General features: G+C 32.3%; 1 protein-coding gene across 2 annotated transcripts; it reads left to right on the top strand.

Moving 5' to 3' along the window:
• Window positions 1-2,317: 2,317 nt before the first annotated feature.
• Window positions 2,318-20,796, top strand: LOC124359133 (AN1-type zinc finger protein 1-like). 2 transcript variants are annotated; one of them, XM_046811616.1, is made up of 5 exons: window positions 2,318-2,488; window positions 9,035-9,202; window positions 13,740-13,940; window positions 18,984-19,184; window positions 20,534-20,796. In XM_046811616.1, exons 2-5 carry the CDS (start codon window positions 9,035-9,037, stop codon window positions 20,783-20,785), a joined length of 822 nt encoding a protein of 273 aa, XP_046667572.1. In that variant the 5' UTR covers window positions 2,318-2,488; the 3' UTR covers window positions 20,786-20,796. The 2 variants fall into 2 exon arrangements, with proteins under 2 accessions (XP_046667572.1, XP_046667573.1); XM_046811617.1 differs by lacking the exon at window positions 2,318-2,488 and adding an exon at window positions 8,535-8,677.
• The last annotated feature ends 411 nt before the right edge of the window (window positions 20,797-21,207 follow it).

Raw genomic sequence — 21,207 nt, 5'->3', positions numbered from 1 at the left:
TTTGTCTATGACGTTGGCAACGTTTACATTGAACAACTTCCTTCTTTTTATTAGGTGTTTCAAATAAAACTTCGTTTAGTAAGTACTGAATTTGAAATATTTCTTTATTTCGATCGCAAGACTCCAAATAAAAAAGAGACATTGGTTTCTTTGTGACTCTTTTCTTACATTGATCAGATTTCTTACTTAGTAGCCGTTTTCATCAATCGCTAGTTTTAGGTCTTAAATAGATATAAGAGCAATGTATGTTCTTCAGCACAACCCTATATGCTCGTTCTTGCTTTAACTGGTAAGTATGGAATCTGACGTGTGTGAACACTTTGACTATTTTCCGGCAAGCATCAGAAGATGGAAAATCTTTAATTCTGTCTTGATTAAGACACTTGTACGAGTATTAAGTTTTAATTACCGTTAAATCTAGGGCTTTGTTCATCGGTGAAATATGTTTCACTCCTGGCAAAAATATGGGAAGTGGCCTTGAATCTTTTATTAGGTTGACAGTGACGATATACTCATCCATCGAACGTTTTTAGAGGATATAATTCATAGCTATAACTAAATTGAATAGAGTTGAAACAATAGCGTTTGGGTCCATGGTCAGGTAAAGAAGTAATATTTCTTTTATTGTTTATTGTATTAAGTGTTTGCCAGTTATCTAATTCCTTATCAGAAATCTAACCATAAAATGATTTGTACTAATTTTCTAATATGCTAGAATTCTCCCTAAATAAGGACATGTAATCTTGATCATGTTCATGAGCGTTCTGTTCCATAATGGAAGAAAGATAAACAAACAAATACGTACCAAATAAACGGAATAGTATACCAAACCAAGGAATGTTCACAATTTTGAAACTGAACTAACGCACTAACTTTACATGATTAATTACAACATAAATAAAACCAAATAGGTAGGCTAATTAAATGATTTTCCTAAAGAAACATGAACGTATACGTCTTGCTACTCGCGGAACAATGAATGGTCACTTTAACAAATGCGTATTTTAAATAATCATGAATATTAAACCGGAAGTGGCCGAAAATTATGTATTATACAACTTTGCATTATAGTATGAATACATTTTAATAAGTAAAACAAAGTTGGTGTTTGAGTTGTTTTACTTTATTTCTTACATCAGAAATAAGGTGCCAAATAGGAAATTGCCATTTGAAATTTGAGAAATGTCAGTTTTTAGACTCACTTAATTATGTGTATATGTATGTGTGTTTTTTGTATATTCATATATAATAGGAAAAATAAATGCACGAAGCCTTCTATAAAGAAAGAAAAAAAGGGTTTTTGTTTTCTTTTAATATTTAGACATAATGTCATTTTGAAAAAGGATATAAAATACAGAGTATTTGAATATCTATATATATTATATATCTATATATATGAATATATATATATATATATATATATATATATATATATATATATATATATATTTTCATGAGACCAAGATGTACTAACCCATTAGGATCGGTTGTGTTTTATTATTACAGCCAGAAATGCTAAACCAGAAGTACCTAACCAGTACATTTAGTAGGTTCAAAAGTACCACAATAATGTGAGAGGATCCAAAATTTTGAACAAAACCACTGTTAAAATACAGAAGTATCGTTCTTTTGTACTAACCTTTAGACAAATTTGTAGTTAAAACAATTTCAGCAGTGCATTTGGCAGCAATTTTCTACTAGTATAGTTAAATTAAACTATTAAATTACTCTGTTGTATGAAATCAACTTATAAAGGGTTTGAAGATTTTTAGAGTTTTACTCGTTAGTGTAATGAACGGACATGTTATAAACTGTACTTTAATTTTAACAGTGTCTTTAGTATTTTGATTATATAATGTTGTTCCTTGCCAATATGGTAACTCATAAGAGAAGATACTGTATAATTTGGTTTCAGACAAGTTATTCTAGTCAGTTTGGATCATAGTACAATATATCAGATTACTTAGATAACTTCCACTAAGTTACCTTGTAGGAACGTTTCAAAGCATGATATCTGGTTAAATAATTGTTGTGGTCTCAGCATTACAAAACTTATGATTGTCGACTAAATATGAATAAAAGGTATTGGTATTTTTATACACATGACAATGTTTAGTTCTGATTTTAACCTTGTCATGGACGGTATTTATTAAAAGTCTTGGTTACTTTATACCATCATGGTTAAGCACTGCAAATGCTACCGTTAACACTATGTCATCAGAAGCATAAGGTTGTTATGAATATTTCCTCTTTGAAGTATGTTGTTCCTCTTTACAGTCACAGGTCTATTACTTTTTATTCTTTACTCTATGCACATGCATCCAATCGTTCGTCGTTTGCGTTTCATGTGTCTATTCATTTCAATTGGTATTTCTGTTTTTGCTAAAGTGTAGTTACTTACTCATCATATTCTAGTTCAATTTTATATACAAGAAAATAAATATTTGCTGCATAAGGTTTCCAAACAATATTGTATTAGTTTTGAAAGGTTCGTAGTCTATTAAATGTTTAGTTATTTTTTACAGTAGGTTATGTGTATTATTTACAATTTAACCTAGATGGTTTAGGCTAATATTACCTACTTTACATTTTGTAAAAATCTTTAAATTTTGTCATGTTTGACCTATACTACGTGATTTTATAATAAAAGGGATTAATTACGATAAGTGTCAAGCAACTGTGTTGACATAATTTTTATATTGATAACAACAAAAGGCAATTTAGGCTACAATATAATGAGCTTCTAATACTTGAATTAACAGTATCCTATTCATGATTATCGAATAATCTATATTCATGAGTAATAAATCCTTGATATAAGTACTTAAACCAAATTACATTATAGGCAATTCAAATTGTGGTTACAGTATAAGAGGCCACCACCACAATAGAATAATATTTATGATTATCTAAACTATAGAAACAAAAATGTTGACACGAATTACATTATATAAAAACTATTTGTTGTGTGTCTATAAAATGTAACAAACAAACAAATTTAACATTTAGTTACTTGTTACTGTTTTTAAGGCTATACTTTGATTCTATTGTGGTGGTGGCCTTTTATTATACTGCAGCCCTACCCTTGTTTATGAATACTTCTGAAAAGATATATCATTCATATGGTTTTTACAAAACCAAAAATACGCCCCCTTTAATTGTTTTGAAAAAAATATATGTTATTCATGCTATAATTGACTACATATACACAAAATTTCAGAATTGGATGTAAATGGGTTCTTATCCTATTTTTTTAAATATTTTGTTAAAGAGTACACACCAGTTTGGTGTGAGCAGCCATTACTTTATATTAAGTAAGGTGCTATGTTCTGCAATCAGTGAGTTTGGTGTGAAATCAATTATATCTTGTTGCTAGTCAATGATTTTTTTATCCATTTGGTTAATACTTCTGGATGCAGTATAATAAGCGGCCACCAACACAATCGGATGATGATTATCAAATGATTCGAATCATCGACATTCATGACTATCCAAACGACTAAAAGCAAACTGTCTAAGACTAAAAACAAAATATCGGATCAAATAATGTAATAGATATTTCAAAGAACATTATGGTTTTGCTTGTTTTCAAACTTAGAAATTAAAGTATCAATATTAACCCTTACCACGCGCGGTGGTATATAATATTACGGGAATACTCGCGCGGTGAAAATGACGCTTCACGCGTATTACGGTAAATCTCGCAATCGAAGTTTTAATTTTTTGTCGTGAACTATAGTTCGTAAAACAGCCGATAGAATGTTGATCGAACCTCAGACAATAACTGCGCTCCATTCATTGTTCTCGGCCTACCGTTGCCGATCCGAAACTGGTTGTCATAGCAACTTAACGCCATTCTGACCTGCAGACTGGCGCGTCTCACGGGATTTCCCGCGTGGTGAGGGCGACAGTGTTGTTCACGAGACCTGCGCGTAAGCTTGTTACTGTGTTGAGTTGCGTGTTTTACGTTATTTCTGAACATTTTTTACAGTTATATTATTTCAATAATTTAAAACACTTCATGCTACAAAGTGTTTCATTCACAAAAATATTTTTGAAATTAGCAAATTCCCTCTTTTTGTGTTGTAGGCCTACATATTTTAATGTGTAAAAAAACAAAAGTCTTTAAAAAATTCCGCTTTTATGTTTTTTCTGCCTATAGTAACTTTGGAAATATTAAATGAAATAGAACTTTCAACAAATTAAAAATTAATTTTTTATGCTAATAGCACGCTAGGGAAAAATATAGGAATTTTTATTCAGCGCTCTAAGGGTTAATATAATTTACAAATTAAAATATAATATATAATTAATATAATTACAACAAAACAATAACATTTAGTTACCTTATGTATTTTCAAGGGTCAAAGTGACCGCTTATGAAACAAAGAATACACATACGTCACTGTTCTTGCCACCATTAGTCAATAACAAAACACATGTTTTAATTTTAAATGTATTTCTGAACACGATTTAACTTTGAATTAATTTTGAGCTAACTGAATTAAGTTTTATGCTTTTAAAATCGTATTATGGTGAAGCTATACTTTTATATGTAAAATAAATGTATTTGTTTTAGATTGCATAAAATAACTAAACTATATTTAAACGACATTTGAGCAGCATAGTACTTACGATTACTTTAACCAATCTGAAATGGTATTTCAGCAGGTACTGATGCCTTCAAAAGTAAATTAATTAATTATTAAAAATTATAGAGTGGTTGATTTGAACTAAAATAGTATTATATATTATAACCAAATTTAGAATGTTCAAAAAAAGTCTTCTCAAATTCGTTTTTAAAAAAAAAGTTTGTTCTTACTTTTCTTTTTTAGTTTTCATCTTGTCAATACAAACTGGACAATTCGGATTTAAAGGAGCCATTATCTTGTAACCATTTAAAACATTGCTCAGTGTTTATAAAATTAGTTGCTTTCTCCTACGTAAACAAAATAACAGTGGTAATGACGTCACTAGCAACAGCTGGTAATAACGTCATTAGTCTAAATAAAGAAAGCGGGCAATGATTTTTTTTTTCTCTCTTAGGACAAGAAGCTTATAAATTGCACTTAGTCCTGTAAGAACTTTTGCGCTGCTTCCGGAGTGATAGGATATTCAGGATGGGTAAGGTTAGGGAGTAGGGGCCGCCTCCTATCGAGATCCATGAGGAAGAATTAGGGCACTACATCTCAAAGTCATCCCGGAAGAAGGGGAGGCCAGCTCTGAACCAGCCTCTCCAGTCAAAGTAGACAGGGGGGGGGCACACCCTTGTTGAGGTTAACAAGAGCCTCTGAGGTAAGGGAACAAACCCCACCAACTCCAATAGTCATCTTCCACAGTAGACTAGACCTATCGAATTGCTCATGAACCCCAGAATCTCAACATTTGCGGTTAGTGATGTGCTGCTACTGGACATCCATAAGGTTGCCCAGATTGAAGTGGGACATCAGTTTTTGCTGTGCCCAGTGGTGGGTTCAACTGGTAGGTATAAACCAGCCAGAAGTGATCCATGCTGGGTAAGGCTGGCAATGATTACTTATGAATATCTATAGGTCAAATGTTGTATTCAATGGTATCAATATTTAAAATCGATGATCATAATTGTGTTGGTGGCCGCTTATTATATTGTAGCCATACTTCTAAATTGTGTATCTTAATAGTAAATGTTTAAATGAAGTGCTAGCCTTGAATCCTTCAAAGCTTTTATTGCAATATACTTTTTCTGTTATGGCAAACAATAAAATAAAATTTTTTTAACCCTTTCGCATCCATTATAAGACTGTTTCCTGGTATCTCTAACACATCTCTTGGTGTACACCTTTTTGGTGTAAAATGTTTATACATGTTATTTTTTGTCTCAATGGGCTATACCTCAACCTCTATGAATTTTCATTTGCTACTTATACAAAACTAGAAATGATATATTCTGAACCATTTGGTGTTACTTGGTAAACTGACATTATACATTCAAGAGATTTATCCGGATTGAAATGAGTTATTGGAAATAACTGCCACTCGACCTCAATCACAAAAATTCCTTAATGCAAACATAATTATAAACTTTTTTTACACCTTGTACTGAGTGGTGTTGCCATCAGAGAAGGAAGTGATTTTGATCGATACATAATACCTCAACTCGTTATTTTGTTATAGGTTATTGACAAATAACAGTATTTCCCATTTCTAATGGCCATTACTCAAATACCATACACATGATTTAACTTTGTTTAAACTACTTTCGAACAATAATGTTGAAAATAATTACGTTCTAGACGTCTAAAATTGTATTATTGTGAAGCTACATTTTGTATATAAAAGAAATAAACCCATTTTAGATTATAGAAAATAATATAACTTTATTTATACTATACTATACTTTATCTATAAGTTTGAGTAGCGTAGTACTTAAAATTCTTACTTTATATTGTAAACAAGTCTGATGGCATTTAAATCATTCTGATCGATATTTTATTCCATTCGAGTGTTGTACCTATCTTACTGTACTGCAGCCGCTATTTGTAATTAGAACCAACCATATTATTATCAACAGATATCCTGTTCATTAATCAATTTTAAGAAATAACTTAATAGGCTAATATGTATCACTGTAAACACAATTTGAAGCTGTAATTGTATTTGAGATATTTATTTATGTTACTTATATGTCAAAATCACATTACAATTTCCTATAGGCTAATAGTCTATCCGCCAATTAACAGATCATCCACTAATTGCCATGAGTAATCAGTGCATTAAGTTCTACACAGATGGTTTACACCTTGACTCTAGGGCAGGATTCGGAATTTACGGACCAGGGGTTAACCTAGCCGTGCCCATGGGAAAACACGTCACGGTCTTCCTTAGCGAAAGTCAAGGCAATAGAATCATGCACCAGAAGACTCATATAAACAAGGCCAAAAGGAGCCAAAAACGTGTGTGTTTCTTGAGTAGAACTCGCAGATAACAGAATCCGTTGAGTAGTTTCAACATCTTTTTTGTTACCAAACAAAACATTGTCTGCCTCAGCATGCATTCCTTAACTATGTCAGTATCTGTGAATAGTTTCATATGCTTAGCAAGAGTTCAAGAAATACGTAAAAAACCTTCACCACATTTCTCCTACTCAATCATTGAACAACTCATGATTTGAGTCGAAGATATGTTGATTGACAATAAATTCACAGTTTTAGATTCACGAAGATTACTGGAAAATTTATGGCAAATGATTTGTGTTTGGTCTCGTAATTTAATTTAATATTCAAGCTTTTAACTAACACAGCTGTTTGTTGACAACTCAAGCACATTGATACTGCTTTAACACGATTTAGCAATGTGAAACAATACAAATCTGTTCAATCTGGCAAAAACTGACCATTTTCAACTTAAACCTTTTTTTCATACTGATCCAGACTGTGGTCCATCATTTGGTGACTCCTGATGTATGTCTTAGTCTAGTTTGTGTTGGTGTATGACAGTCAGTGGTTGCCATAATCTGTTATTGGCTTTAAAAGAAATCACATGTTTCTGCTACTACTATAAATAGCTCTTCTATTTTAATTTGTGCAGTGTATAAATTTGCTATTTTGTATTTGTGTTGATAAAGTGTTACAGGACAATTAATTACTTCTGTTACTTGTTCAAAATAAATTTATGCAAATAATGTAAGTGTATACCATTTTAAATGTTATTTTTAGAAAAATCAACATTTGGTAGAACGTAACTTAAAAAAGAATACATTTTAATACACCATATATTTTTTAAGTCAGTACCTAACATTATGTAGCCTTGGGAATAACTTGTGGGGACTAAACTTTTTGGTTTGATCGTCCTGCAATTTTAAAGTTATGTACTAATACAGGAATCTCTTGATTGAAGTTGGGAGACTCTTCTTTTTGTATATATATATGAAATAATATGTGTTCCATTATTTCCCTTTATCCAACTATACACAATAGATAGGGACATCATTTTTGGCATTTTAAACAGTAGATGATAAGGACATTTATGGTAGAAAAAGCCATTTTGCTTTTATTATAGTTTCTAGCTAATCAGAATCTATAATCCATTTCTTAAAATTGTTGTTCCACATTTTACTAACGCCCTTTATTAGCAGCTGTCATATATATAATATTGGAAAAAGAGTAGTCAATGTACCTCCCCTTCTTATGAAATTTAATATAACCTCACCTTAACTCAAATTCTGAATCCACATACACCGCCTTAGTGTTAGTACAAAAATATAGAATAAAGTAAAAATAAAAATACCTCATTAGTTTGAAAAAATTACTTAACAGTATTGTGTGTTTTTTTTTATATTATTTTATCTTTAGGTAGAATATATGTTTACAGGATATTGTTTAATGGACAGCCAAGTTACAGTAGAAGGGCGCCTGCTTGACATTGTCGACGACCCTTGGCGAGAAGATAAGCTCCCACACGAGGACGTCACTGTGCCACTAGAAGAGTTGCCAGATCCAGATGCTGACAATGGTGACACTCATATGACAGTGAAAGAAGCTGAATCCAAGTGGAACGATCTTTCCTTGAGTCAAATGAGTGATCAGCATCAGACTAATCAATAAAGGAATAACAGCACTGTATTGTGAAACTGATTAATAATTACTATTAAGTGTTTCATCATATTTCTTTTAGTAAAACAAACAAGTCAAATCTGCAGGTAATAAAAAATTTCTAATTTTGATATTTAAAAAAATATGTAATAATAAGCTACCAGCCATAAACCTATAGAGTTCTTTGAATATGCAATACTTTTCAAAACAGAAATAAATGATAAATGATCAAATGCTGAAAGGATGCCTGACCTCTTTCTATTGTTGAATTTATTACAAACTAGAAACCAAGTGTTTTACATAGGAGGCAATATGCTAATCTCAATCAAATTAAATTTTTAATTTAATTTGCTTATTTTGTGTCCTGTTTTTTCATTTTATGTAAGACCTTTCGTTATTTTAAATAACTTATCTTAAAAGTGTGGAATTGCGCAGCTTTGTTATTTGAATGATTTTTTTTTCAGATGGAGTTGCCAAAATTGGGTGAACGTTGCAGCCATGTTGATTGTAAGCAGTTGGATTTTTTGCCTGTTCTTTGTTCACTATGTCAAGGAACATTCTGTAAAGACCACTCCTTCCCCTCAAACCACAGTTGTACAAAAGTTGTAGACAATGTTATCCAAGAGAAAAGGGTAAGTTAAATATTTGACATTAGCTACAGTAATTTAACTATCTTCTAGTTGACACTATGTTTCCCATAAAACCGAAAATAGCGAACTCTTTGTAGTAGTCGGTAGAAAAGGTTATTAAAGAAAGTTCATTAATATTTGTAAGTTGTGTATCATTTTGTGAGTTGTGGCAGATTCGTTAGTCTATCAGTATTAACGTTTTATATAAAGTAACATCATAAATATAAAATAATAACATTTTTTTACTGTAAAGTACATTATTTATAAGTTGATAAATTATTTTGCTAAATAAAACGTTTGTTGTTTTACCAGATCCAGTTGTCTGTCAATAAAATAACAATATGCTGCAGACAAAAGCTTTTCTGAGTGCAAATAGTGACTTTTGCACATCATATTGAATGACAATCATATAGTTATCACTGTATTACAACAGATAATCAGAGTAGTCTCAAAGTAGTGATTACATGTATAATGTCGTATTGAAATTATTTTCTTTAATAATGCAAAATTATCTACTGATGACAAATGACAAGTTTTCAAAGATACTAACTATTTTAGCTGCTGAACCGAATAGACTTGTACACTCAGTGCTACTCTCGTGTACACACAATTTGATGTACAGCTTGTTATTTATTGTTTTTGCTATTACAAAGGACAGTAACTGCTCTCTAGCAGTGATTTCCTGTGCTTAAAAATGACTATCGCTTGGTTTGATGTGTGTTGCAGCCTGGTAAACACTTTTGTAACCAGGTTAGTCATAATTATGTTCAAAGCCCGTTGTTGGCATCTTTACCTCAATTTTTTGGTGTTATTTACAAACTCAAAAAAATATTGACAAACTACCAGAGCTAGCAGTGCCAATTGTAAAAATACAATATTAAGGTTTTAAGTAAATAGTTTACCTGATTAAGCAAGGACAACTTGGTGTTATTTACTAATAATAGCCTAGTTATTTATGAAATCACGTTTTTACAAGATATCAACTCCAATTACTGCTTAGTAATAATAGGTTAAATGTATTGTTTTGATAAGAGTTAAAATATAAAGATGAAATTATAGATCTTACTTATATTGATTTTTGCTGGTAGAGCCATTGCCAAAAATCAACTCATGGTGCTTCTACAGAAGTTTAAGAGTTGAAAAAGTCTAAAATTAAAATTTCTTCAAGAATTATAATATTTAATAAATCACTTATGAAAGCTGTATTATTGATCTTAAAAATAATTTTCAATTAATGCCATGTCATATATCAAAGTAAGGTTTGCAGGATGTTACCAGTATGGTGGTCATTTATACAAATAGACAACAGACACGTTTTTATTTACAAATTCTTTGAGAATTTTAACTCCGTCAATTGAGAAGAACTAAAGTTACAATATATTTTCAGAGGAAAAATTACTTCTATTATAATAGTAATTCATAAAAGGTCAGAGTCCAGTCAATTGTCAGTTTCTCCTCTTTTAAAGTACTCTTCAATGGTATAAGAAGGATTCTGCAGCAGCCACAGCCTCACTTTAATATTGAATGTCCTCGTATTAAGTTCTTTGAAGTCTTCAGGCAGGTAGTTCCAAAGTTTTAAGCTCATATATAAGGGCTTCTCAAACAGAGAAAGATGTTGTGCAGGAAGATGGAAATCTGTTGCTCGTCTGGTGTTGTATTGGTGTATGTTACAACCTCTGGCAAAGCCATTCTCATGAACAACAGCTACTGCCTCCAGCACATACAGGAATACTACCAAAAAGATTGAGAGGTTGATAAAAGCTGTAGGACAACTTACTCTCAACAGTAAGCCAGCAAGTGCTCTTACTGCTTTTTTGTGGGCTACCATTATGTGCTGAAGATTTCTAATGGTAGAACCCCCCCAGATGAGGAGACCATAGTGGAGGTTAGATTCAAATAAGGTATAGTTAGCTGTTTTGACTGATGCTATGTCAGGGACTGCTTTTATTTTTTTAATGGTATACAAGCTAGTTCTTAATTTCCATCACAAGATGTCAATGTGAGATGTCCATTTTAGGTCTTCATCTATTGTCATTCCCTAGTACTTTTCTCTGCTGCTGCTTGGACCTTAGGCGAGTACACAATTTTTCCTTCTTTGTCCCGAGTACAAGTTGCTGAGTTAACCAAGTCGTTTTTGTGACAATATTGTACTGCTATATTCATTGCTGTAAATGATCCAATCTCTAGGTTTTCTGAGGTTTTATCAGAAAGGAACAAAACCGTGTCATCAGCATACATCAGAGTTGTGGTAAATTTGTTCAGGTACTTGGATAGGTTGTTATTAAATAAAGTAAAAGGAACCAGACCCAGGACTCAGGAGTGATCCTTGCGGGATACCCCTCAGAATTGGAAGTGGATTAGATGTAACTTGTACAATCTTGTTATTTTAGGTTTGCCCGATTTCAACTATCTGTTCTCTATTGGTCAGGTAACTTCTGAACCATTTAGCATCAGTGCCATGTACTCCCATGGTATTAAATTTTGTTTATAGTTGTTCATGGTCAAGGGTGTCCAATGCTTTACTAAAATCCAGATGTATTGCTGCAGTTGCATTCTTAGCTTCTACCTGGTCGGTGATGTGCTCAATAAACTTTTCATTAACTTTTGAAAATGTTGAAACTTGTGAGATTGGACGGCAGTTTGTTGACTCACCTTGATCACCCATTTTGAAGATTGGAATTACTTTAGATAAATTTTAGTTGATGGAAATTTACCAGATTGAAAAGACATATTTATGACAATAGTTAAAGGAAAAGGTATTTCATAACTGCAGAACTTCAACAACTTTGGTGAAATTTCATCAACTCCTGCAGAGACTTTAGCTGGAAGGTGGAATGGGGGATATAAAGCTGCTTAAGTACTGTTGCTTGTAAATTATTATGGTTCCTTATAGGATTGTTGCTTAAAATAGCAGAGTCAGCCATAGTTGTAAAAACCATGTTAAAGTGTTCTACTATTTGCTGAGGATCATCACAAGTTTTATTGTCACTTTTAATTATTTGGGACCTCATAGGGAAGACCTTCTTGGTTCTTCTTTCATAATAATAATAATATCCCAGATGGTTTTAGTCTTTTATCTGATCATGCTATTAATTGTTTGGCTGTTGATTGAAATCTGAACTTTTTTATTTTTATATCATAATTCTTTCTTGGCGGCAGTCTCCTGTTTTTGTTCTAATAAGTCTGTCAGGAGATACTGACCTTTGGCATCTAAGAAATCCCTCCTTAAAGTGTCAAGTCCCATGTTCCAGATTTTACATTTGCTTCTATGCTGGTTATATTTTTTATATGCACAAGTTTGATTAAATGCCGATGCAATAATATTGGAAAAATTGTCTTAAGCCGTATCAAAATTATCACTGTTGAAAGTGCTATCCCAGGTTTGAAAAGTTAGTAAATGTTTTTAACTATGTATATTGTCACCGCTAAAAGTGTTTTTTTCCTCTAATATTAGTTGTCTTTTGTATTCAAATCTGAGAATGGAAAGTTTGGTCATGTGATCAGAGATCCCTGAAACTTAGAATCTTGATAGACACTTCATCCCCCTTTAGGTTAGTGCAAATACGGTCAATTGATGTTTGAGACTGTGATGTTATTCTAGTGGGAGGGAGAGGGATCCTTTTCGTATTATAGCTGAGAAGTGTCTTGCTAAGTAACAATTGGTCATGATCTGGCTTAAGGCAGTCTTAATTTGTTGATGTTGTTTGGGGGTTTTTACTCTCACCATAGCTGTTTCACAAATAAGTCCAATGCTGAAGTTATGCACTTGTACTGGCTCCAATTTATCCATGAAAAATTCTTGACAATAAATTGCAAAGCAAAGATTGAATAAAACCATTGTTTAGAATTGATTGTCCCATGGAAAGATCAATTAAATTTTAAAAAACCGTTGTGAAGCATACCACAAAATTTATTTACAACACTGGGCCAAAATAGCATTACAGTGTTTAGGAGAAGAGAACCTGGGAAATATTACAGTTCACAACAAAGTTGAAATTTAATTTTCTAATTGGTTGTTAAGCACAGTCACTTAAGTTCCTGATTGGTGTGATGCAGTCCGTTGAAGTATTATATTAAATTTCAACACAGCTTATGAATCTGGGAAATATTTAGGGTAGATTTAAATTTTAAAATATTTAAATAAATAAATTTGAAGAATTTTCAAGTAATTGTAATTATTATTAATTATTTATATTTGTTTGGAAATAATTGTAAAAATAAGTTTTAAGCCTAAAAGAACTTACTACCAGTTTGGGTAGAAAATGTTTTACTAGTTTGCTAGTTAAAACCTTTTATGTAAAATAATAATATTTATATGTATCTACTTGTACTTAATAAATGTACAGTTCTTCCTAAAAACAAAGTTAATAATAGTATTAAAAATTGTTTAATTGAAAAATATATTTTATTTAAATGTTTTTGCCAAAAATCCCTTGTTATTTTGACCATTTGTAGATACATGTCAGGTTAAAGTGTAACAATAGTGAAACACAATATTGCTCAGTACGACTGAACTGTAACAAAAGCTTGTGTTGAACAGAGTACATCAGAGTGGTTCTCTTGCCATGCACCAGAATGCAAGGAACGCAGTGCGGTGGAGATGCTGTGTACCAAATGTGGCTTCCATTTTTGTCTCACCCATCGTCACCATGACAGCTGTTATGCTAATCAAGAGGATGTGTTGCCATGGAGATTACCTAAGATGCAATTCGCCAAAGCTAAAGAGGAGACTGATAAGCAAGTGAGTGTATTGATTTATGTTACAAGTGTTTAAAGATTTCATTTGTATAGTAACCAACAACTAGATTTCAAAAGTAGAATACTATCAAAAATAGCATTTGTTTAGTAAAAATTCAGTATAATGGCAATTAATACTTTGCCAAAAAATCGCTATAGTAAACATTTTTAACTACAGATTCGGTAGTGGATCTACCAATAGGCCTACTAGGACCTGATCGCAGATCAAAGAGGCGGTGAAGTAGAAAATTAAATCAAATTGTATTTCCAAGCTAGTTTAGAATTTACAACAGAAATTCAGATGATATGCTGCTTATTACATTATTAGCGAATTTTCATCAAAGAAAAAAAAAATTGGTGTGTAATAACTTACTTACTATGAACTAATGATTTCTTCATTGCTTGATTATTCAAATTAAATAGTGTATTTCTTTTGCAGTGCTGCAAATTCAGAACAAATAATCTACCGCTGTATTAAAAAAAAAAAACTATTAAAGCTGAAAATTATTAATTTCCCCTAGAAAACTTATTTTATATTGTATTTATGAAATAACATAATCTCTTACCACATTTGACAGTAGTAGACTGTAACAACAGCTGGACAGGAGGATAGGGTGGCCACCCAATCGGGAATGAGCCAGTAATTTTACATATCAGGAAAAATATTGGTAATTAGCTGGGAATCTCCCTGTAAAACCTGAAATATATCAAAAACAATTTTTCATCCCTAAGAACCTATGAAATGAAAAATTAATTCGGCACCTCTTTGAATCAAGATTTAAACATCGTATTTTAAGCAATGTGATCCATAAAACTGTGTATGTAGATCATTAACTTGGATAATAATGTCACTAGATCTTTTACCAAGTGTGTGGGCAGTGTGTTTAAAGCCAACGATTAAAGTCAGCCGACCATTCGTCACCAATTAAATATGTGAAAACTGCTCCTCACACACGTTCCGATAGGTCCTCAGATTACATAAGTTATTTAAAGAGAGTGAGGTTATGGTTAGATATCATGGTCAAATCCATACCTTGACCCATTCTGCAGATGGCCTATGCAGCCGGCTGAATTCCCCACAGACATCGGTTTTCGTCGTCTGAGTGGCATTGGTTGAACTACGGCTGATGGAAATCCCATCAGGCCTCCAACCAACTATTCGTCTGAACAACTTCCCTGCACCACACCCTGATGAACAGTTGGAAAATTTGAACTGTTCAAACCAAATCATACAACCAATCGTTAAATGTATTTGGAGTCTTATTTCATGCTGTTTCATAGTTCATGACTACAATCTAATTACAAGTTGTGACTTAAACAACAGCCTTTTTTGTGTTTATTTACATCAAAGTTGTGTTGTCATGATCATGTTATTCTATTCTTGTGTAAGGAATCATCTTGAAGCAAACATGAAATATGTAATTGATTATGTTAATTATGCTTGTTTCTGGAGGCAACAATGAAAACTACTGTTCAGTACAGGTGTTTACTCATTGTATAAATCACAATTAACTGCTCTTCGGTAACTTTCATATAAGATAACTTTCTGATGCATTCTTTATATATTGGTTGGCAGTGTGATATATTCAGAGCCACGGTTCAGAGAATGTAACCAGGATTACCAGCTATGTTGAAAACCTGGAAAAGCTTCGATTGTGATTGACTTTTTGTAATGTCCCTGGACTTTTTACTAGAGACAAATCGATTCCAATACTCAATACCACGGATCTTTTCACTTGATTCTGATACCAATAGTTAAAATATACTGGAAAGTCATGATATCACAATATTACAACTAGTTACAACGATATTACTGATTGCTAACACGTGTTTTCGTTGTACTTTCTGTATGAAAAACGTAGTTGTAAGTAATATTTTGCTTGCAGTTCTGTATTTTCTGCATGTATTGTCATGCATCGCCATGAGTCTGTTGCGTTTATTTGCAGCTGATTGGTATTATGAAAACTACCGATCATGAAAACAAAATTTTATTGTACTATGTGTATGAAAACCCGTACATAGCTAATTTAATCTTGATTTATAAATAATTTTTTGCTTGCAGTCCTGTATTTATGTACACTCATCATCGCAAATCTGCTGCATCTATTGGCGGACAACTAGTACATAAATTACCAATCGTAAAAATGTGTTTTTGTCGGTTTTTGAAAAACCATAAATAAATAACCTAACTAAAATATTTTAGTACAAATGAGTAGCAAGTCTGAATTAATAAAAATATATGGCCATATATATTTACATAAATTGAATATACTCTGGAAAACCGTTTTACAATATACCATTTTTGTCACATTTAAAAGTAGAAGAGGATATGACTTAAAATACAATAATAATACAATACAATTTTCTTTATTGCGCATTCGTTAAGAATTACAATAGTGTCATAAATACTTAAAAATACATGTTACTTTTCAGTATTTCCAAAACATTCCTTTAATGAGTAGACCGGTCTTTTAATCAACCACTTATTTAGCTTCTGGTGCAGCTTATTGCCAGACAGGTCTCTCAGACAGTCCGGTAGATAGTTTCTCAATTTACAGCCTGCATAAGAAGGTTTTTTTTCTCCCAGATAATAGTTTGATCATGATTTCTTATAGAATTTATTTCATCTACATGTTTTATGGTTTCAAGTATGTAGAGAGCCACCACTGTTAGGATTCCTAAGTTGGTCAAAGCTGGTTTGCAAGTCTGTAGAGGGTCAAGATTAGCAAGAATTCTTATGGCTTTCTTCTGAAGAACAAGGATTCGGTTCATGTTGTGTGCTCAAGTTTCTCTTCACGCTGTCAAGCCATGAAGATGTGATTCCATCAGGGCAAAGTAAACTGTCTTGGCTGAAGAGAGTCCACAACGTGGTTAATTCTTCGGACAACATATATTCCAGCACTGATTTTTTGTAGCGCTGTCCATGTTTATTTGCTATCAAGTATATAACACAGAGAAATTTTGTATGGGTTTCTATTGTTACATCATCTATTTGAGGGACTATGTCTTTTCTTGCTGAAATTTAGAGATGTGGTTTTGGAAGGGTTAATTGTTAGATTATTGTTCTTGTATTGTATTGAGTAAAAGATTGCTTTGCTTAAGATTTGAGTTAAGGAAGACTGTTTTATAATATACCATTTCTGTCATATTTAAAAGTAGAAGAGGATATGACTTAAAAAGATAGTAGAGTATTACAAATATATCTGATTTGCTGAATTTTTGTAAATTCGTTTGAGATAACGTGGTATTCTTAGATTTTTACGTGCTCAAAATGATAGACAAGTGTAAAAGAAGAGTTCATATGAAAGTTTCTTTAGTTTATATTTTGGTTCTATCAAACCACTCTTCTGTACCAGTAAAATCCTGATCTCAAAACTTTGTGTACCTGCCAGGCACAAATGCCCCACAGTAGCGCTTTGTTACAATTGTTTGCTCTCTTTATTTTACCGAATTAGATATATTTATTTTCCAAACATCACAGAAAATAAAATTATTTTCTTCATACAAAGTTATGTGGACACATTTAAAGACATAAATATACGAACAAAGGAGCTTAGGTGATAGCGATGAATCATCACCAAATTTCTCATATATAACACTTCCGATGATATTTTCTAGTCTCCTTGCGTTTCCTGCAAATACAGCTGGTGACAAAACACCATTGCAAGTGGCATTCAGCACAAGGGTTATATACAATATTACAGTTGTTTATTTTGAAAATGGACTAGAGAATCGGAAATATACGACCAGTAAGAAACCGGGAATTTGAAATAAGTTTTAGAGTGACAACTCTGTAGAAGAACTGGATGCTTGCAGTGAAAGAATAAACATAATATATTATTATAGTTAGTGGAGGTGTTATTATGTAAGACTCGCTGTCACTTCCATTGATAGTAGATTGTCACAACAACTAAAGAATAAATTTATTAGATTCTCGTTGTAAGATGGTTAAATAATAGTTTTAAAACATTAGTTTTTATCTCATTGATCACCAAACTAAGGCTGTTGCAGTAATGTTATAGCCAACATTCAGTGCAAAAGTTAAAAAGAAGTTGGCCCACGGTCCAACAAATAAAACAGTATTGACAACAACAATAGACTGTAACCATTTACAATTAGGGATAAATGTGGTCTCAACTTATTTTTCGCTCAGTTTGGATTTAGTTTTAGGTGTTGTTCTCTCAGTTCGCTGGGCGACACATAGTGGCTGGCTGTGTTCTTCATCACAACTTGGCGCTTACATAACCATGTACGTTACTTTTACGATGATTCAAATATAAGTATTAGCCCTTCAGCTCTTTAAATTACTGTCACTTAATTTACAAAGTGTATTAGCTTCAAAGTTGAAATCATCTTTAGGTTATTTATTATTTACTTTTAAATGAACCAAGTAATATGCAATTAAAGTTATAGGTTGATTTGATAGGTGGATCTGCAAATAAAAATATAATCAGTCTCAAGTAGGTCTATAGTATCAGTAGAATATTATCTCGTTTCCATATTTTGAACTTCGTCTCCACCAAGTGCACTAGTATTTTAATAAGTAGATAGGAAATACGAGAGCAGCTACAGTGACACTGACACTGACAGAAAAAATAATTCTGAATGATGTGTATTAAGGTATGTGCTACAAATAGAGGAATATTACTTTAGTTACTTATTTGGCTTAGAGTTTGCAGCACTTTCCAGCCACAATTGGATAAGGATTGAATTTTAAAACTGTGCAATACTGTGGGTGACAATTAGCGGCCTGGCGAGCTGAATGGCGTGGTCCGCTAAGGTGAAGGACAGGACGTGGTCATAAATCAATGATCTGAGGCAGAGAACATCTTATGGCCACTGATGTGTCATGGCAATATGAGGGGACAATCATATAAGTTAAATGCTGATCACAAAGGGTTAAACTCTTGAGCTAAGTATTGATAAAATCTGAGAACTGTACTTATTATATTACTGATACTTCAACAGAAATGTAAGATTAACATCTTACTAGACTTAATAATTATCATATATATTTGAGCCTAATTATTTTAGCTACTTATTTTAGGTTGAAGAAAAACTAAAAGCTGCTCAGAAAGACACAGCGACTAGAGCCACTGCTAACAAGATTCGCCTGATGAAAATTAAAGGAAAGGCAGTGGGAGACAACAAGATCCCGACGACCGATCGCATTTTCTTCACTGTTCATCCCCCTCTGAACAACCCCTCACAGACAAGCCGTCCACTCTTTGTGTCTAAAACCTGGACAGTAAGTATCCTTTAGTGATTTATCACAGAGTGGTTGCTTGATGGTCAGGACAGTTTCAAATCACATATCTCAGAAAAGTGTCACAATGCTGTGAGTAATGGTTTAAAATAATAAAAAGAATTGTACATATAAAATATTCATATCAGTAAGTTTACAGAATGTTTGGTCTTTTTTCATTTCAATAGGCAGTAACATTTTGAGCAATATGAAAAATATAGACTTGTGTTTTACTTGAATATTGCATCTTATGTTTGTACCCCTATAACCCGTAGTAGCTTCAAAGTGTTATCTGTGAATTGGGCAAAGAAAATCATAACTGGTTTCTATGAGGTCTGTTAGAGAGTATCCAACCTCCCGTGGACCAATTATTACACAGATACACTGTGTCAGATCAATCATGGGAATACAGGAATCACATTACAAGGTACAAAGGGGATACTACAACACTAAAGTTCGCTGAAATCAAATCCTTTCACCGAGTTTTAACATTAACTTTCTACTCTTTTTCTTTTTACCTATGAGTAAAAGTCTCAAGTTGAAATCTCAGTAATTTACAAATTTGTTTATTCTGCTTTTTCTTGTTGCCATCATGGTTACCAATAAGACCAATGTAAAAATGTATGCTAACGCAAAGTCAAATCCCATTAACGACAGCCTCCCTACAGTCCTGACATAGCTCCTAGTGACTTCTGGCTATTTCCGAAATTAAAAATTCCTTTGAAAGGAAAAAGATTTGACGATGTTGAACAAATAAAACAAAATGCGACGAAGGACCTGTTAGCCATTCCGCAAAATGAATTTAAGGAGTGTTTTTCCGGAAGTGCGAGGAGCGTTGGAATAAGGTAGTAGCTTGTGGAGGGGAGTACTTTGAAGGGGACCAGATTGTCGTTGCCGCCGAGAAACGTCAGTTCATGCCAGGCGTCAAGGTCAGATACTTTTTGGACACACCTCGTATTTGCCATTTGAAAATATTTTGATGAACTATATAAATCTGAACAATCTGGAATCATTCATTGATTATAATGTTGTAATCATCACTGGTATTTTGATTTGAACCACAGAATCAAAATTTGAGGTTTTAATATCACATCTAGGTTTGGTTGACTAAAAGATAAAACTAAGTTAATCAGTTAATATTTCACATTAATATAAATCTAATTGTTTCAATATACTTCATTAATTAATGTAATTAATTTTAAAAAAATAAAAAAGCCTTGAGGTTATAATAAATAAAGGTGTGTCTTAAGTTTCTTTAGTTTTTAACTAAAAAATTCATAGATTTACTATTTGATTATATGTATTCCAGAGTTGTTAGTCTTTTTAATATTTAAACACTTGTTTCATTTTAGGTGGGAAGAAGTTTGGATTTGTTTTCAAAAAAATTAAACACAGAAAATAACAATTCAAAACCTGGCGCACCCAAACTAAAGATTTTCCGGAAAGAAGATGGAGTTTGTTTACCAATGGATGCTATTATGGGTTCTTTATTACAAGACTGTTTATTGTCTGATGGTGAACCACTAATTTTGGAATATGTTACAACTGACACTGTTGCAGAAGTTTCAGAAACATTGTTATATATGGATAAGTATAATAAATAATGTCCTTTTTATTGATTGAATTTACTTCCCAATATTTTCATTAGTCTTTAAATTTTTTAAATAAACTGTTTCTTTCTTACTTAATTTTCCTACATTCTTTATTATTGAGGTTTGAGAGATATTGTAAAAGGCTTGCTCTAATGGCGTTTGTGGCTTGTCAGCAGATATAGGTAGACACTAACCACAGCGCTGAAGTGATGCAATCTCAAAATAGTATATACTTTGTATATTCCTTATAAAGATTTCACCATCCTTTTTTTAACCTTGGAAGGAAATATCACAATATGATATCTCTTGTATTTCTACTAGATTCATTCAGATTAATCTTTGGGCTCAGAATGCCTCTTATGGTGTTTGTAAAGTTAAAAAAAGACTATTTTTAAATAGTTAAGTCATATTTATTTATAAAAATATTACAATGC

The sequence above is a fragment of the Homalodisca vitripennis genome, chromosome 4 (genome assembly GCF_021130785.1).
Source record: "Homalodisca vitripennis isolate AUS2020 chromosome 4, UT_GWSS_2.1, whole genome shotgun sequence".
In the NCBI taxonomy this organism is placed as follows: Eukaryota; Metazoa; Arthropoda; class Insecta; order Hemiptera; family Cicadellidae; genus Homalodisca; species Homalodisca vitripennis.
The sequence above is the reverse complement of the archived record's forward strand: the minus strand, read 5'-3'. Positions and strand labels throughout refer to the sequence as shown.